This window comes from Pinus tabuliformis, chromosome 6, assembly GCF_031772625.1.
Source record: "Pinus tabuliformis cultivar Carrire ecotype Pingquan chromosome 6, CPIR1, whole genome shotgun sequence".
Lineage (NCBI taxonomy): Eukaryota > Viridiplantae > Streptophyta > Pinopsida > Pinales > Pinaceae > Pinus > Pinus tabuliformis.
This window is the reverse complement of record NC_142292.1, coordinates 1,996,807,368-1,996,827,110: the sequence shown is the minus strand read 5'-3', so window position 1 is coordinate 1,996,827,110 and position 19,743 is coordinate 1,996,807,368. Positions and strand designations below refer to the sequence as shown.

The following is a 19,743-nucleotide window of genomic DNA, read 5'->3' as shown; positions in this document are numbered from 1 at the left end:
ACTTGTACTTACGCGCGTCCTCTGTGTATTGTTTCTTCGTGTCAGTGACTTAGCTGATAGCACTTCCATATCTACTCCATTTCTGCCAAAGTCTTCTTCCTTGTAAATAATGAAGTGCAATGTTGAAACCTGAATGATTCCACTCCAATACCCGCTAGGGTGTATAGTTTCAACACTGAAACCAACAACTAGAATGAGAGTTTCTAAAACCTTGGACTCTTTTCTCAAGAGCTCTCCAAAAATCTATTTTTCAAGTGATTGAAATGCAAGAATGAGCAAAGACTTCTCATTTTCCTTTTTTATAACTCACTTGACCCCTTTTATCACGCTTTGACCTTTTATTTTAATAAAGTCACTGTAATGGTTTTCTCACTTTATAATTAAAAAATGATTTTTTGTTAGCCTAGGACCAATGTCCCCTTTTCTCCACTTTAGTTTTTATAAAGTGTTCTCCTAGGCGAATTGTGTTCGCTTGATTAATTTTCCCCATCCTAGCTACGGGAACTTAACTAGGTTAGCAAAATCTTCTCCTTATGTCTCCTAAGCGGATGGGGACATTACATTTGAAAGGTAAGACTACCACTTGGAAGGAAGATATTTTGGGGCAAGTCCTCTTCTTCTTCCTTTGTTAGTTTGATAATTATTTGATTCTTTGCTTTTTCTATCCATTTAGGAACCCTAGCAAGGGTATATTGAGTATTATCAAGCTATAGTTGATTATATCGGTGAAGCTGCTCTTGTGAAGACTCCTTGTAGGGCCTTGGTCTTCAATGATTATCTTACTCTTTGGGTTCTAGTCTCTTCATCCTAATCCTTCGATAAAATAGACCAAACTTGAAGTAGGGTTTTCTTCTTAACCTGATAACCCCTAATTGGATAAGGCACTTGTCTTCTCCCATCAACTGATGAAAATTACAAAATAACAAAATCTCTATCCCTTTTTAATTTGCAAATAAGTCAAAGAAGAGAATTGAAAATCCTTGGATTTATTTTCCTAGACTTGCATCAAGTTAATTGTAATTTCATTTATCATTCTTTGGACTGTTGCACTTGTTTATGTAAACCTGAAAATTGCATAAAAATATAAAAGAACCAGATTTACATAAATCCCAAGTCTAGGTTTTATTCAGCTAAAGAGTATCTAGCACTAGACTCAGCATAAATTTCATATACTAGTTGATTTTATCAAGTGGCGTCTTCTTTTTTAGTTGTGAAAATCATCTTTAAGTTATTATCACTTGCATATCTCACACTTAAAGATTTGCTTGGTAAATTCTAAGTTAACCTTGATCTATTCTAAGGAGAATTTACATTTGATTCAAGTTCTTGTTGTCTCACATTTTTTCATTATTGGAGGAACTTGATTCATTGCAATTTGGGCTATTATTTTGTGGTGCATCTTAGAACCCTAGCTAGCAATCCAAGACAACTTGTTTTAAGGATGAAAGTCTATCTCTTGGGTTGATATTTTCAAAGTTTCAAATCTGGAAATCTGCAACAGATCACTGATAAACAGATTTGAAAAGTTAAGGACAGCCTAAGTTTCACCTTGGACTTGTCTTCAACTAAGTACATAATTGATTTGCACTGAAAGTACATTACATAAGGTCATTTGATGTTTAAATGTTACATCTCTTGTCGTTTCATTAATTGGAGTTGTTTACTTCTAAGTTGTTATTATCTTGGGATGTTAATCAAACTATAGCAAATCTAATGTTATTTTTATTGTACACTTTATGAATCAAATTTGGCACTAATCCTCTATTTCCTAATTAATAACATATCTAAGTGGATGATTGTAATTTATGCCCTTTATCTTGAAGTATTATCTTAAAGCACAAATCACCTACAAGTAACTTTACTTTGGTATATCTTGGTGGGATTCATGTCATTGAAGTAAATCATTGGTATCAATGCTTAATCACTATTAAGATTTACCAAACTTAATTATCAATAGGATAAGGCATACCCACCTTGGCCTGTGAGAGCTGGCCAAAAGTGAAGGGGAAATTGTGTTAAGATGACAGTGGCATAATTCCCATCCATTAACCCAAGGTAGCATTGGTGGTTGGAATTTCCACTTGGATGCTAGTTTAGGCAACCATAGATCCCAAGAAAGTGCATGAACTAAACATATTGTGAACAAATATAACATGTGGAACTTGATTTCCTTAGGAGAGAGAGGGGGCTCCTAATGTGAGAAATTCCTTTCACCTAATCATTCCATTTTTGAGTGACAAGAAGTACCCTAAGAGAGAAACATCTTGAAAGATAAAAGGCCACCTCAATCCGATGCACATTAAATGCTCACTGACTATCCTCCAAGTATATATGATCCGAAACTTATGAGGATTCGTTTTCATGCTATTCACACATTTAATGCTCACGTGAAGCTCACGCAAGCGAGAACGTATGAGAACCTCAGTCCTATGCATATTAAATGCTCACCATCCTCCAAGTATACATGCTCCATTTCAGACATGGAAAGTATTACTTTTCATGCTATTCAGTGTTCACACATCTAATGCTCACGTGAAGCTCATGCAAGCGAATAAGAGTAAAAAATAACCTGCAATTAGAGGCCAAAATCCTAAGCCTATGCAGGAATAAAATGCCACCGAAGTACTATGCACATCAAATGCTTACCAGCTATCCACCAAATACATATGCTCCATGTTCAAGAAGCGCTTCATCTTCCTATTATTCACATCTGATGCAATGTTACTTCTATAATGTTGGCAAATATATTGTCAAGGATTTGGAATATAACTCATCCATAGTATCAGGGAAAATATCAGCAAGCTTTAAAAGGAAAAAGTATTCCTATTTCATATTTTGGACATTTAAAACAACAACATCAAACAAATACATTCACATAAATATGAAAATGAAACTGATACATAAGATATATAAGATGTCAAGTGATACATCACACATTGATTGTAAAATCTGATATCTATCTTGAGTCCTAACTTCTAAGTGTTAACATGCTGATAGAAAATCACATTAAAAGTAATAAATGTGTCTAAAACCAGAATCAGAACTGGTCTCCGCACTGGTTTTTGAACCAGTCTACTAAAAAACAAACACACATACACACACACATATATATATATATATATATATATTCAAACCAACAGACACCCAATATGCAAAAGTTGATCATGTATATAGCATGTAAGTACTAAGCATGAATATAAAAAAATGGCACTAAGTGCAAATCACAATACACATCCAAAACAAAATAGTGTAAATGGCCTCTAGAGTCCAAAAAACATCAAGCTGCAACAAATAACTGCATATTGTCAAAATCATTGCCTCTATTGGGATCCTCGACATTAGTAGCACCGTCTGCCCCCTCTAGACTTTGCCTCTACCTTCAAATTTCAGGTACAGCTATGACACCCTCCAATTTTGATGAAACTCCCTAATCCAAGTGTTTAAATAAGGTAGAAAAAGTTTAGCTTTCCTAATTAGTAATTTTGCAAGTGATGGGTACATTTTTTATATTTATTAATGTCTTGATAAAAGAATTCAACAATCAGCACCACCAACATCAAGGTACATAAAGGGTTTGGTGATTTTGATTAAATGTCAATCCCATACCCTTATACAGGATGGTGTCCAATGGAAATGTGAAAATCCTGCCAATCCTGAAAACTGTTAAGTCCGCTGAATCTGAATGGGATATGAGATTCAATTTTCTCCATATGAAGTCCAACGAGGTTGGAACCACTATCAAACATTTAGGACAATTAATGGTAATGTTAAAAAGTTATGTAAAATATAGATAAGGAAAAATAAAGGAGAACGTCAAATATAAGTAAAATCTAATATTACCATTAATTACCAGGGTGACAAACTCTTCATAGCTCAATCTCCTACCACTCTTTTTCAAAATGAGAGTAAAAATGCCAAAATTGGATTATAAAGTGTTATTGATGCTAGTAAGGCAATAGTTTCCTTTGACTCATGACATATTCCTAAAATATTGTGATATTTTCAATTTATTACAATAATATCTTGGATACAAAAATATCATGTAGTTTTTTCCACAATAATATCATCTCTTGTAAAATCACGCACCATATATCACAACATTCTAATAGTATCGTGATATTTGTAACACTAAATTTTAATGCTCATGTGAAGCGCAAGCAAGCAAATGAGAACAACGAAGAACCTGCAATTAGACGCTAATACCCTAAGCCCATACCTCTATACATGAATGGGATTTGTGTTGATTTGGTGTAGCATCGGATGTGCTCTAAGCCTCAAATTTTGCAGGGAGGCTTGGGCACAAGTATTCCAAAGAACCTAGAAAGCGTTTTGGGAAATTCCACCCATAAGTGATTTTATTAAAATAATTAATATTTTTAATGGGGTTTCTAAGTCTAAACTTAGGAAAATTAAAATATTAATGGGTATTAATCTAATCAGGGGTGAAACTTCTAGAAAAGGCCATAGATCAAGCCAAAACAATCTGAGCCTTTGATTATGTTTTAATCTAGGTTGTTGGTTGTCCAACATGAAGATATAAGAAGGGGCTTGAGGGTCATTTGGAAATCATACAGAGCGATCGAAGAAATAGATTTTATAAAGTTAGGAGTTCTCAAGAGGAAAATCGATTGAAGAAATCTCTTGTAGTTGAGAGGCAAGGATGGGAGCTTCCGAAGAAGAGAGAGATTTTCAGCCAAAGATACATCAACAGAGAGAGGCAGTGAGTGATCCAGAAGCCTTGACGCGGAGGTTGATGCAGGGCCAGAAGGGCCATGCAGAAGCAGTGCAGAGGGAGAGAGAGGAGTCTAAAATCTACAGAGGAATTCGAATTTCAGAAGCCGAGAGCCGAAGTGTGAGACTGGGAAGTAGAAATTAAATCTCCTGGGCAGCAGATCGACCAGCTAGAGAAGTAACGCAGCACCCAGAGAGCTTGATGTTGGGCTGACGCAGACACTGCGCAGATGCAGCCAGAAACACTGGGGAACAGTCAGTTTGGGGCTGGATCAGCCAGAATTTCTCAGTGATTGTGTGAGGTAAACTCACAAAGCTTTTGTCAATATTGCTCTCTGTCACTGAATCACCTTGTGAGGTATTTAGTGATGTATTCAGAATTTGCTACTGCTTAATAATATAAAAGCTTCAAAGCTGTTGCATTTGTTTTCCCGCATTGGGTTTTTCCGGGGACTTTTGTCCAAAAATAATTGTCTTATGTGTTTCTATTTTCCTTGCTCAATTTCTATGTTTCAGAATCATATTTAATTGGTGTAGGTTGCTTCAGTAATTTGCTTCTATATTTCATGAACAAATCTGAAATAAGTTTGTAACATAATTTACAATCTAGGAGAAGTAGATTCAGCTGGTTGCGGTAGGATTCCTGAGATTGTTAGATCTAGGAATTTTTACAATCTGGAGTTGGGGTTAGTCGTGGGCATAGTGCAGAGTATATGGATGATTCCCTGATGCCGTGAGGGATAGCGTTGACAAACTGTCAGACCAGGCAGTACCTCCTCAACCAAAAATTGATTCGTGTGTTATTCCTTCAGGTAGGTCTTCATTATATACATGAGGGGGAGACTGTTCACTTCATCTCCCAATGACTGTTCATAATACTTATTTATCTATTTACATTATATTCACCCAATCATGAGGATTAGGTGTCAACATTTCCCCCCATTAAATCTGAAGGGATGTTGGTGAGGCCAAGCATCATTCTGAATTGTTCAAGCTTTTCTCTTCCAAGCGCTTTGGTGAAGATGTCTGCAATTTGCTCATTAGTGGAACAATGACAGAGATGGATTGTTTTGGCCTCAACATGATGTCCAATCAGATGATATTTAGTATTGATGTGCTTCGTTCGATCATGGAACTTTGGGTTCTTGGCCAACTTTATTGCAGAGGTATTGTCAATCATGAGTGGAGTTGATTGTACTTGTTTTACCTGCAAATCCTCAAGAATTTTCCTGAGCCACACAATTTCTTTTGTTGCTTCAGCTGCTGCCATGTCTTTTGCTTCTGTTGTGGAATCTGTTAGAACTGATTGTTTGCGTGATCTCCAAGAGACAACTCCTGATCCAAGACTCATAGCATATCCTGAAGTAGATACCCCAGTTTCTTTGTCTCCATCGAAGTCTGAATCAGAGTATCTAATCAAGCTGAAATCGTCCACCTGTGTATACTTGATTCCAAAGTCTTGAGTTCCCTTCAAGTACCTTAGAACTCTTTTTGCAGCAGGCCAATGTCCCTCACAAGGTTTTTGCATAAACCTGGAGAGGATTCCAACAACAAACGAAATGTCTGGTCTGGTAGTAGTTAGGTAGTTGAGACTTCCTACAAGCTGTCTATAGTTTGTTGCATCCTCAAATTCTTTTCTTTCAATAGATGTGAGCTTTAAGTTTTGTTCCATTGGAGTAGTAAGAGGATTGCATTCTATCATGCCAAACCTGTTCAATAGATATCCGATGTATTTCTTTTGAGAAAGAAATATGGACTTCGGATGTTGGGTTACTTCAATGCCAAGATAGTAATGAACATAGCCCAAATCAGTCATTTCAAAACTTTTCCCCAATTCCTTCTTTATGGATGCAATGCAGCTTTCATTGTTCCCTGTCATCAAAAGATCATCTACATATACCACAAGATATACAACTGTTTTGCCAACTTTCTTGACAAATAAAGTTGCATCATCAAGATCATAATGTTTGAAATTGAGTTTCAAAAGATGCTCAGTTAGTTTTTCATACCAGGGTCGCATTGCTTGTTTGAGGCCATACAAGGACTTCACAAGTTTGCATACTTTATGTTCATGTCCTTTCACAGCGAATCCTTCAGGTTGAGACATAAAAACATTATCTTTTAGATCTCCATTTAAGAAAGCAATGTTTACATCCATTTAATGGACTTTCCAATCGTTCTGAGCTGCTAGTGCAAAGATTGTCCGAATGGTAGCCCATTTTGTTGTGGGGGCAAAAGTCCCCTCATAATCGACCCCTTCCTTCTGTGCAAAACCTTTTGCCACAAGCCTAGATTTGTGCTTGTCAAGTGAGCCATCAGCTTTATACTTGTTCTTGTAGACCCACTTGCAGCCTATTGGTTTGGTTCCTAATGGAGGATCAATCAGCTTCCAAGTGCCGTTCTTTATGAGGGCATCATACTCCTTTTGCATCGCTTCTTTTCATTCACCATGAGAAGCAGCTTCTTTGAAGGAAGTTGGTTCAAAATCTATAGACAAGTTCAATTCACAATCATAAGAAACATCCATATCAACAGGTGAATTAGAGTCATCCATATCACCTCCATTTTGCTGGTTTGAATTTCTAGTTCCTGTCTTTCCAACCTCATCAGGATGAACACTTTCAAGTGTCTTTGTCAGCCACTTTGGGGGACCTTTCTTAGATGGTCCAGGCTGCTTCGTTGATTGAGTTGGGACTGAATCAAGATTGAGTCTCCCAATTCTATCAATCACATCACTTAAAGCATCATCTGTTGTTGGAGTTTCATGCGGGGGAGAGTGTTCTTCAGAAGAAGATTCCACATGTTGATCTAATATAGGAATCCCCCCTTCAAGATGTGGAATCTGATTATCAAATTCTTGAAATGATTTTGCTTTTGCGAATCTATCTAAGCGATCAAGTTGCCGCTCAACAACATTGTCAGTTTTGGATGGTTCAAGAAAAATTACATCTCTAGATACAACAAACTTGTTATTTACTTCATCATAGAGACGATATGCTTTGGAGGTGTTTGAATACCCCAGGAAAATACACTTACGACTTCTAGCACCAAGTTTGTTTCTATGTACCTTTGGTATCAAGGCATAATAGGTGGAACCAAAGACTTTGAGATGCTTTACCGAAGGAACATGTCCATACCACATTTCCTAAGGGGTCTTGTTTCTAATAACATTAGATGGACATCTATTCTTTATATACGCAACACATAGAACAACATCAAACCCAAAACATTATCTTTACATTTTTGAAGAAGAGCATGGATCGTACCATATTTAAGATTGTCCTATTCATTCTTTCAGCTACACCATTCTGTTGGGGATTATAAGGTACAATTGTTTGATGTTTGATCCCACGTTGGCGAAGATAGTTTTCAAATTCATTTGATGTGTATTCTTTTCCATTATCTGTGCGAATAGACCCAATATGAGATTGTGCATCATTTTCAATCCATTGATGAAAATTCTTGAATGTTTGAAAAGCATCAGATTTATTCTTCAATAAATAAACCCAACACATTCTAGTGTCGTCATCAATAAATGTCATCATATATTTATTTCCCTTTGCAGAAGGAACATGCATTGGACCACATAAATCTGAATGAATGAGTTCAAGTTTTCTTTGTGCTCTTGAATGTGAATCATGAAAAGACTGTTTGCTATGCTTTCCTAGAATACAAGCATCACATTGCTTAAATTTCCTAAGAATTTTAGGCAAACCAGCAACACCATTTTTCTTCAACAAGTGGAGGCTGTCATAGTTCAAATGTCCAAATCTAGCATGCCATAATAAACTTGATGGAAGTATACCTTCTTCATGATGAGAATTGTATGAGAAATGTTGTGCACGAGCAAAGGTTCCTTGCAGCTTGAGAAGTCTTTCTTCTTCTATTCCCCTCATGACAAGTGAGTGGTCAGTTGCTTTTCTTACCTCAAGCTTGCCATCAAACATATGAATGGAGTGACCTTGCTGACGGATGTGAACCAAGGATAGCAAATTTCTCTTGAGTTGTGGGAGATATAGAACATGATGCAAAAGAAAGTCTGGAAGACCAGGCAGTTTAAGTCTGATTGTGCCAAGCCCTGATGGCTTGTTTTTTGATTGGTCTGCAAAGTATACTGCTCCATCAACATTGTCAATAAATTTTTCAAAAAAATCTTTTTTATGAGTCATGTGGCAGGTTGCTCCTGAATCAAGCAACCAATCATTTTTCCAAGAAGCAAGTGAAGCATTAAATTACTCCAATATTACATTGTGCCACAACATAGCGAGCGGATTCAGGTGCTTTACCTTTGTTTGTATCATCAATTTTACTTTTCTGTTGGTTTCTTTTCTGCTAAGTTTGTCCCATGGTAGCTTGCATGTAGAGGCATCATGTGATCCATTTCTTTTGTAGTGAATGTAGTGCAAATCTACTTGTTCTCCTTCAGAAAGTCTGCCCCCCTGCCTCTGAAATATCTTCCTTTTCCTCTTCGACCACCTCTTCCTCTTGAAGAATCTTGAGTAGGATGCTTTTCTTTATGAGCAAGGCACACAACCTCTTCAGAAGATTCAGGGGCTGTCTTCTTTCCAAAAGCTTTCTCTCTTTCAACAAACTTTTTCACAAGAGAGTCAAAGGTGATATCTTTGAGATTTCCATTTGCTTGCAATGACTCAAGATAATTGTAGTAAGTAGGATAAAGTGCCTTGAGAAAAGCGATAAGAGGAATATCCAATTCAACCTTAGTGGATTTGATATCACGCATTATAGACTTTACTTCAGATGCAAGAGTAAGAGGATTATTATTTTGCAGTTCAAGAGTGAAGAGTTTAATCATGAGTTGAACAACTTCAAGTGCAGAATGTGAGTCATAGAGTTCTTTCAGCTTTTGTAAGGCTTCAAAGGCAGTTGAAAATGACGAAATATGGCGACTCACCTCTTCATTTACAGATGCTGCGATTAATGCATAAGCTTTGCTGTTCTTGTTTTCCCAAATGACGAGCTCTTTGTCTGAGGTAGGTTGTACTGGTTCATTGTCTGTCTCCGACACACACTCCTTTCCATAATTCATTGAAAATGAGGGTGTGTTTTATCATTCGAGACCATTCAGGATAGTTCTCCTTGCCAGTGAGAACTATTCCCGCCATGGATATGATTGAATGCATTCTGTAAAAAAATTACTTCTATTGATAGAAAAATACTTCTGCCAATATACAGCAAAATTGTACTTCTAGTGGTAATTTTTTTTTTTTTTTTTCAAATTACATTTCAAAAGGGCATTCTCTCCATATAGGGCTTTGTATTGTCTTTGTCTTTAGTGAAAATGTAAAACATAGATCAACTATGCATTCTCAAATGATTTCAAATCTCTTCCTCATCATTTTTTTCGCAATGTTCTTGAATTGTTTTACATGAAAAGGAAACAAAGCTATCTGAATTTGGTCTTCACCAATCTAATCTCAACGTATATACCATAAAACTTCAATACAATTCCATGTGTTAAACAACGTTAAGAGTACATTCAACAGCGTTCAAAGTACATTCAACGCGTGGCTATTAACACATTTTACATGCCAAAAAGTCTTCAATGTATATACCAAAAACTTTCAAAGTATATGCCAACGTTATGTGAAAAAACTTCAACGTGTATGCCAAAAAAACTTCAACATATATACCATCATTCACACAGCAGACTCAGGCGCCTTTTCACTCGATCTTGCTTCCAGCCATTCAGCAAATGTAAACAAAAATACAATGGTACCTCCTTCCAAATAATCCCCCAAACCAAGAGTGCCTAGAACTGTTCCAAATCAGCGCCAGAACGAGTTCTCTGCTTCTCTGTTCTTCCAATCCGCGTGCACAACTAATAATAAGCTGTCATCGCTTGGAGAATGCGTTCAAGTGGTCCTCCGGCTGATATTGTGAGATAGTCTTTGCATTAATTTGGCACCAAGATTCCAGACGTGTGGCCACTGTAACATCGAAAGCCTTATGGTTCGAACCGCGGTTTCTACCATTCGACTGCAAATGTCAGGTTAGACGTAGGGGAATAGTCAAAGAAATGGAACACGAAGGGAATCTCTGAGATTTCCCATGACAATCGGCGGTATAAACCATGCTAAGGTAAGCAGCATAGCTCATATTAATCTGTAAGAGTGCTCTTGGTGACCAACATTGGCTTGAATACTTTGCACCATCTATGAAATGGACAAATTGGCATTCCTATCAAACACAGCGTGGCCTTGTCGCAGAAAGGGGACAAAGCCACGAGTCCATGATGAAGAATCAACTGTGGCACATTGGTAAGGCGGAGTAATTGTAGAGCGCAGGTCGTGGGTTGAAACTCACAGTAAATACATGTGTATAACGCACAACGAAACGAAACTCACAATAAATGAAACACACAACGAATCGACTCGTTCAAGAGGTAACGCACTTCAACGAATACATTAAACAATGAATGAGATTTCACAGGGATATGACAGAGATGTCAGCCTGCAGAACATGGGCAGAATATAAGCAGAATATGCAGGAGGGAGTTACAAAGCAGAGGGAAACTAAAAATGGTGCTAGCTCTGATACCATGTCAGACCAGGCAGTAACTCCTCAACCAAAAATTGATTCGTGTGTTATTCCTTCAAGTAGGTCTTCATTATATACATGAGGGAGAGACTGTTCACTTCATCTCCCGGTGACTGTTCATATTACTTATTTATCTGTTTACATTATATTCACCCAATCATGAGGATTAGGTGTCAACACAAACTAAAACAAATCTTGTTATATTGCAATTTAATTTCACCTCCTTATATTAGCAAGTCAGCTAGCAAGGGTGGGGAATCGGGATCCCTTGCCCGAACAAGTAAGATGGCAAGGAAGCCTTTCCCTAGCGAGTAGGCTAGCAAGGATACTGGCTAACCGCTGCCGTACTGCCTTCTTGTTAAAGTCTTGAGTTGTTATGGCTCTTACTATACTTAGCAAGTATGCCAGCAGTGGTATCAGTTGAACTATCTTGTCTTCAACCTGTTCTATTGCATAAGCTACCAAGGGTTATGTGTATAGCTGCTGGGAAATTTGTGAGATAACGTGCAGTTTTACTGTTTTTCCCATAGCCTGCCGTCACATCATAGCCTTGGTTCAGAGGTGGTGTTCAACCAAGATTGCCTATGATTGGGTGGTGAAATCTGCTTTGACAACTGGCTCCCACAATCTATTTCAGTTTTATGATAAATATTCCATGTTCCTTTTGCACTCTATAATGTTCTTCCCATGATCTATTTCAGTTTTATGATAGATATATCGTGTTACATTTGCACTCTATAATGTTCTTATTAGCTTAATGGAATAATCTTTGTTGTTGTTTCCAGTTTTATGATATTCTTCTTGCATGTGTATTCAATTCTTGTTTTCTGCATGGTATGTTCAGATTGAAGTTTGTAGAAATGAACGTATATTTTGTTTTTCCAGGGAAAAAATACATTATATATTTTTCAAGGTGAAATCAAAATATACATTTTCTGTCTCATCAACACTCTAGAGGAAAGAGTTAGAAATGAGTGTATATATTTGCATGGACTCTGAGATATCTAAGTTAATGAGCATGGCAACTTGAATGGTGAATCTTTCCAATACATAATCAGTGAAATTAAGTGGTGGAACTAGAAGAACTATGAAATTTAGTTACCTCTGCCAAATCCAAGTGCCAGGTATGCTACACACCGACACAATTAGGATCTGATATGGGACATGTCTCCTGGATTTGAGATCCTGCTGAGATTTCATGCTCCTATATTCATTAAGTTTCTAATCAAATCAGTAAATGTGTAATTTCATTTTCAATTCAATTTAGTGGGAAGCTTTTTGAAATGCATTCACCACCTTTCATGTTTGCTGATCTTTACCTGTTAGGCCAGAGAGATATGCAAAACATGTTTTGTTTTTTCTTGCCAACCTTTCCCTTTAAACTGGGCTTTTCTCCAAATATTGTTACGAGCCTGCTGCCTAACCAACAATCTGTGATTATGTTGGAAAGAAACTATTAATAGAAATCTGGAAACCTGATCAGATCTGAAATCTGAAACTGACTTGGCACAAACAGTAGCATTCGAGCAATGGTAACAACAGCAGGTCATCACTAAAAGATGCAATTTCACCATTAACAACAGAGGATTCAGCCCTAATTAACAGTAGTTTGACAACAGATTTTTAGAAAACCATAACAACAAACTTTTCAGAGTTCAACAACCATAACAGCAACTAAATAGCAGAGATGTAGCACAGAGAACCTATAAATTATCATATAATCCATTAAATTAATAGATAGAACAAAAGCTTGCCGGAGAAGTTATAGTCCAAATTTCAAAGACCTGCTGTCATCCATGCTGTCCGGTCATTCAAAGCTCTTAGTTGTTTCTTCACTTTGGAAAGTATCCTCAATGCTGTTCCTGGTCTTGTTGAAAATTGGCAGCTCAGGGATGAAGTTCCTTAAATAAAATTTCATTTCTGATGATTCTGCAGCGACTCTCTAAAAACAGAACGTCATGTCTAGCATCTCAAGTATATCTTTCCAAAAATAGTAAATCACCTTGTATCAATTGGTAATCAAGTATAGTTGATGGAAAATCACTCAACTTATCATTAATCAATCCTAATAGTTCAATTTTGACTTAATTATCAATATTATCATTACTATTATCATTATCCTTATGATACTATGATATTATTATCAAAAAGAAATTCAAGTCACCTTACCTTCATACTTTGCACCCCTCTCTCCTTAATGTCTCACATGACTCTACGTTACACTCTCATTAAAGACTTGGCATATTCCTCTTACACACTCATTGAAGGCATGTCATAAAAGATTCCTCTTACGCACTCTTTAAAGCATATGTTACACTCTCTCTTAAATGCATAAGTTACAAAGGCATGCGTACCTCTCCTTAAATGGCATTCATTACCCTCTCTCCTTAATGGCATGAGTTACACTTCCTAAAAGGGCATGAGTTACACTCCTCAAGGCATGCGAGATTCCTCCATTGAAGGCATGTGTTGCCTCTCTCCATAATGGCTTAAGTTACTCTTCCCTATTTGGCATACGAGTTACTCTAAGGCATGCTCCTCCTTTATGGCATGAATTTGTTGCTCCTCCTATATATATGTGTCTCATATCTTCTCCCCTCACTACTTGTGCATTGTGAAAGAAGGATTCGAAATTGAGAGAGAGTTGGAGAGACTTGAAGAAGATTGTGAGGAAGAGAGACTTGGAGAGTAAGAGCAAAACTTGAAGGTTGATTCAGTGTTTGCATTAGCAGCTGCTATCAATGATCTTCATACTACAACTTGTTCAAATTTGGGTGAACTTACTCATTCTCTTGATCTCTCATTGTACTTTGTATCTTTGTTGAACAATTGATATCTAATAGAAGAAGAATCTGGTTGGTTTTCCCCTTGTGGATTTTTCCCTGATCATTGGACCTAAATTCTCTGTGTCTTATTCTGTTCTTGATTGTCTTCCATTGTGCATTTGGTTTATGTTCTATCTACAATTGCTTAACTAATATTGCAGCATAAAGAAGTTTTGTAATAAGTGATTGTTACAACATAGAACATCAGATTTTAATAGGTCTCTCCAAGCATCCTCTGTTAAAGCATGTCCATGGAAGAATCTTCCCTTTTGGTTGTTATCTCCTGCCCTACAACTGCTAGCTAGAATCTTCATAATCAGAGTTGCCCACTGTGATATCAGGGCCATGGGTTCAATGCCAGAACCTATCAATTCTCTCACCCTTTTTATTGTATAGCCTATAGGTTATGTCAGTTGACAAGGCCAAATCTAATAGATCCAGCAGCTTTTCATTTGGTGTGGACTCCAACTTTATATAGAGAGCTCACTGCTTATTCTGATACCAAGAGAATCTCTACCCGCTGATAAATAACAGCATGCCTCGACAATACATATTCAGGTTTGTCTAGCCACAAATGTCTGATAGCTACAATGGTCACTTCACTTTAATGATTATCTAAGTCGCCTGGATTGCTGTAATGGCTATGCTTCAACAACATTCCTATCTATGAGATTCCAGTATTTTCAGAAAAGTATAGTTTTCTTCTTATATAATTCACAGCTCACCTCACACCTGCTATTCTAGAACACCTTAGATAACCCAACAAATAATCGGACGGGAATGTGTGAGGCATGATTGAAGGCATTTTGCCATGAATAAGTGGCTGTTCTCTAGAATTTGGTAGTGAGAATCTTGCTTGCTTGAAGGAATAACAGTCTAACAATTGCCTATTCACGTGTGCAATTCAAAATACTTGTCATTCAAGGAGCTAAGCTTTCTGCAACGTACATGACCTTGTAATAGAAATACTTACTTGCATTCAGGATTATATCTGCCCTTTGAATATAAGTAGATCCCCATGCTTTGTTGTTTTGTCTTCAGGTTGTAAGAAGTCTCACTTGATATCTCAAGCAACTCCTATGCGCCTCTTGGAAGCCAAGGCATCTTGTGGTTGAGCTATTTTCTACATTATTAATTTGAGACTGGATGGAGAATCAAGACCATAATTTTCTACCTCAATAACTACTTTATCAGATATCTAGATTAGATTCACATAATGAACCATCAATATAACGATCATCATTGCACTGCATAATCTTATTGTTCTCAGAACTGATGGGCATCACTATAATAGCAGCAGCAGTAGTCTTCTCTTCAGGTTCCTTGATTCCAAGACCCGTGTATTTTGATCTTTTCTTCATATGAATTGAACATATTCCAAGAAACTTTCTTTAGGAGATTATTTAAGATATTCCCATAAGCCCAAATATTCATCAATGAGAGCAAACATACTTGCCGCAGCAAACATACATATCATTTATCGCTCGGTATTTTCCGCTTTTGACAAGCAAGTGGCTCTGATACCACTGTTATGAGCCTAACCAGCAATCTGCTATTATAACGGAAGGAAACTCGTCATATAAATCTGAAACTAATTGGGCACAAACAGTAGTATTTTAACGATGGTATCAGCAGTTAATCAACACTAACTGCAACTAATCAATAATCAATATTGTTTGATAACAAACTTTTATCATTGTTCCACCAAGCTTCCGGGATGTGGGGACGCAGGATCAAGGAAACACGCTTGTGGAATGTGTGCAGACACCCCAAAATATTAGGAAGTGTCGTGGGAAGGAGGGTTGGAGGGGACGGTTGGTCCCAGAACCCTATATCTAAAACTATTATAACAAAAAAATAAAAAATTGAAACGTACGAAGACAAAATGATAAATAATACATCTAAAGAGTAATTGCCCATTGGAGCTCATCAATATTGATACACCAATTGTAAATTCAAATGAGAATTGACTTGGGAAAATAGAGTTAGGTTATTATAGTATTATTATTATTGTTTTATTCTCATGTTTATTTGTAATGTTACTTTTCCAAAAAATTGGAGGAAATCATGGGGTTGACCAGACATCCCATTTTTTGTGGGGATGCCTGGCCATTCCCCCACATTTGAAACGTCCGTCATTCTTGGTGAAACATTTTGCAGCATTTCACATAGTGGGGGGCACCAGGAAATGTTTTGCAGTGCATCCAGGGGTTGCTCACTTGTGTAAAACTGACTTTCAGAGAACCATCCTAACAGATTTTTCACAGTTCAACAACCATAACAGCAATTAAATACCAGAGATGTAACAGCAAACCTATAAAATATCTTACTAAAAGCACTTTATTTAAGATATCTACCTTGTAAATTGCCCATGTACTAGTTTATAAAGGCCATATGGAATTTTCCTGGAGCCTCTAAGCTGGGGTACAGAAATATGGTGTTGAATTGCTTTAGCAGTATGAATAGACTTGCTTTGACAGATGACTTACGTTGCCGGAAAGCATGGTTGGTAAGTTTTGATTGTCAGTTGCTTCATCTGCATGCAAGGATCACTTTCTTCTTGGCATATTAGTTGTTAACCTGTTCAAAAGCACATGGATGCAGACTCCATATCGATGTCCCGTTAAAACTTAAAATTACAGTTTCATACTAACTGTTCTGTCTATCTTTGACTACCATCTTTGGCATCTTTTGAGCTACATTCATATTTGTTGCACTCATTCTTGACCATTTAAGGAAAGTAATTTGAGGTTTCTTAGTGCTGAAAATTCAGAGAATCTATCTCAATTTCTTTCTTATAACTTCAGTGCCACTCTTTCTTTTTTCTGACTCACGTCTTGATATTTTTTCTAATATGCGTTTAAGTAATGGTCTTCCTTTCGGCTCTAGTACTTTTTTAACATGTCATCATGGATATGCAAGTTTCTCATTCCATTTTGTACAGCCACCGATTGAGATAATCATATTTGTTGCTGAACATTCCATATTGAAGCTCTAGTTAATTCTTCGCATGAATAAATTTAATTGCCTTTTAATCTCCTTTTCATTTCATAACCATGTTTTTTTTTTTCTAGATTTTCTAACATGCAGAAAGTGTTTAGACTCTAGCTTGTTTTTAAGGAAATTAGAAACAAAAACCAAAATACCATCTTATGAAAAATACACACTCGAGCATTTCATTCAATTGTTCTGATATGTTTGGAACAGGTGAGGGTTTAAATACCGAGTTCTTGGAGACACTGATGAAGATGGAACCTACTAGAGAGGAAGAAGCAAGGCTCAAAGATTATAAGGGTGATATTTCCAAACTTGGTCCAGCTGAGCAGTTTATTAAGGCATTACTAGATATACCTTTTGCATTCAAGCGAATTGATGCGATGCGGTTCAGGGCTACTTTTGAAGAGGAAGTTGTAGATATGAAAAAGTCCCTGGAGACATTAGAGGTAGAATTTCAATTTTGCTTTATATGCTTCTTTATATATGGGAAGGCATAGTTCAATAGATCAGGAAATTAATCAGTCATTTACAGATGAGACTCTAATGTTGTTGATTGTTGATTTCTGTCATTCTCTGATGTACAGTTGGCATGCAAAGAACTGAGATGCAGTCGACTATTTCTGAAGTTGCTCGAAGCTGTACTCAAGACTGGTAACCGCATGAATGTTGGCACCTTTCGTGGTGAGGCTCAAGCTTTTAAGCTTGATGCTTTACTGAAATTGGCAGATATCAAGGGAATCGATGGGAAGACAACATTACTGCATTTTGTCGTTCAGGAAATCATCAAGTCAGAAGGCGTGCAATCAGCAGAGACATTTAAGAACACAAATCATAAAGCTGGTCCGGCTGGCAGTGGAATTAGAAGTCTTGGAGATAAAGAAGATGAGTACAAGAAACTGGGGTTGCAGCTTGTTTCAGGGCTGAGCACTGAACTGTGCAACGTTAAAAAGGCTGCAGGAATTGATTCAGATGTATTGATTAGCTCTCTGTCAAAACTTTCTAGGGAACTTGTTAAATTAGGTCAGTTTCGACAGATAGAATCCCAAAGATCAACAACTGATGAGATGAAAGGAAACTTTAGCAAGTCCATGACATCATTTCTGCACCAGGCAGAGGATAAGATTGGTCAACTACAGAAAGAAGAAGAGAGAGTATTTTTGCTTGTTAAGGAAATCACCGAGTACTTTCACGGGGATTCCACAAAGGAGGAAGCACACCCAGTTCGCATATTTGTAATTGTCAGGGACTTCTTAGGCATCCTAGACCATGTATGCAAAGAAATTGGCAGATGGAAGCAGAATTCTTCAAGTTCTTCAAACAAAGGATTTGACCCAATTTCAGCCCGTTATTCACCATATTCTATTTTCCCCAAGACTATGGAAAGAAAGCGTGATAGCTCTAGTGATAAAAGCATATCTGCATAACATTATTATGCATGTAGAATGCTTGTCTCAAGTAGATAGTAACTTGAAGCAGCTGCTGCACTATAGCATCACGGCCAATCAGTCTGTGGCTTTGTTCATTGTCTTTTAACAAAGCCAAAGACTGCATCGATGTTAATAGATGCGAACTTGTTCCTTGTATTCTTTATCCTTTTTGGTTGGAAGATTGATTATTCTGGATGCCAAATAACTGGACAATGCGAAGTCCAAAAGAAAAGTGCCTGTCAAATAGAGCGATGCCTTATGTAGTTTTAGAGCGATGCCTTATGTAGTTTTAGTGTTGACCTTGAGTATTAACTTTGTAGCATCTTGCTGCATGCATGTAAAATAATATCAAATCATGCATCTGACTTAGTTGTTCATAAAGACTGAAGACTGATGCAGGGATTCTTTTACAATTTTTTCATTTGATTGTTCCAGAGATGACAGAATGGAGTTTCAAAATATGTAAGTAGCTTATAGAAATTATAGCAAGATTATATTACCAGGGTGACATTCAGGTTCCAGAGAAATCCAAGTATGCATGTTTTTGGAGATCTCCACAGGCTATGAACTGTTACTTTTCAATTACTACATTGTTTCTAATTGGAAGGCAAAATAATAGAACTCTTCCGAAATCTTGTGCAATTAATATCATTGGAACCAGATGAGCATATTGGGATACATATTTTCTTATTTCCTTTGCATTCTTTGGACACTGCATATCAAGCTTTCAATCTGAATCCAGAGATGGAGAATGATTATGATGATTTCATCATTAGAAGCATATATCAAGCTTTCAATTTAAATCCAGAGATAGAGATAGAGAATGACTATGATCATTTCATCTACTCATAGATTAACTTGTTCTTGAGATAGATATATAGCTGAATGTTGAACATGTAGGTGGCATATACCAATGTTCCACCAAGACACAGGTGCGGGGAGACGCACAGGGGGATGTGTGGGAGTACCCTTAAATTTTAGGGAAATTTTGGGGGTTTGGGGGGATGTCAGGATATATATATATATATATATATATAAAATTCAAGTTCATATTCAATAATGAAAGCATGAATAGACTAATAGTAATACATTGAAATTTGATCCAAACATAAAATTTAAATTTATAATTGAATTAAATAATGACATACGTTGATCCATACTCATCATTTATTTTGATACATACGTCATTTATAGGACATACTCAT

At 36.9% G+C, this 19,743-nt stretch overlaps 1 protein-coding gene across 1 annotated transcript in view; it reads left to right on the top strand.

The window, feature by feature from the left end:
* Window positions 1-19,096, top strand: part of LOC149267250 (formin-like protein 15) — a 66,623-nt gene extending 47,527 nt beyond the window's left edge. Inside the window, exons 4-5 of the mRNA XM_089432053.1 lie at window positions 17,322-17,557; window positions 17,696-19,096. Of these exons, the coding sequence (XP_089288179.1) occupies window positions 17,322-17,557; window positions 17,696-18,535 (1,076 nt within the window). The 3' untranslated portion in view covers window positions 18,536-19,096. The remainder of the gene's footprint in view (window positions 1-17,321; window positions 17,558-17,695) is intronic.
* The last annotated feature ends 647 nt before the right edge of the window (window positions 19,097-19,743 follow it).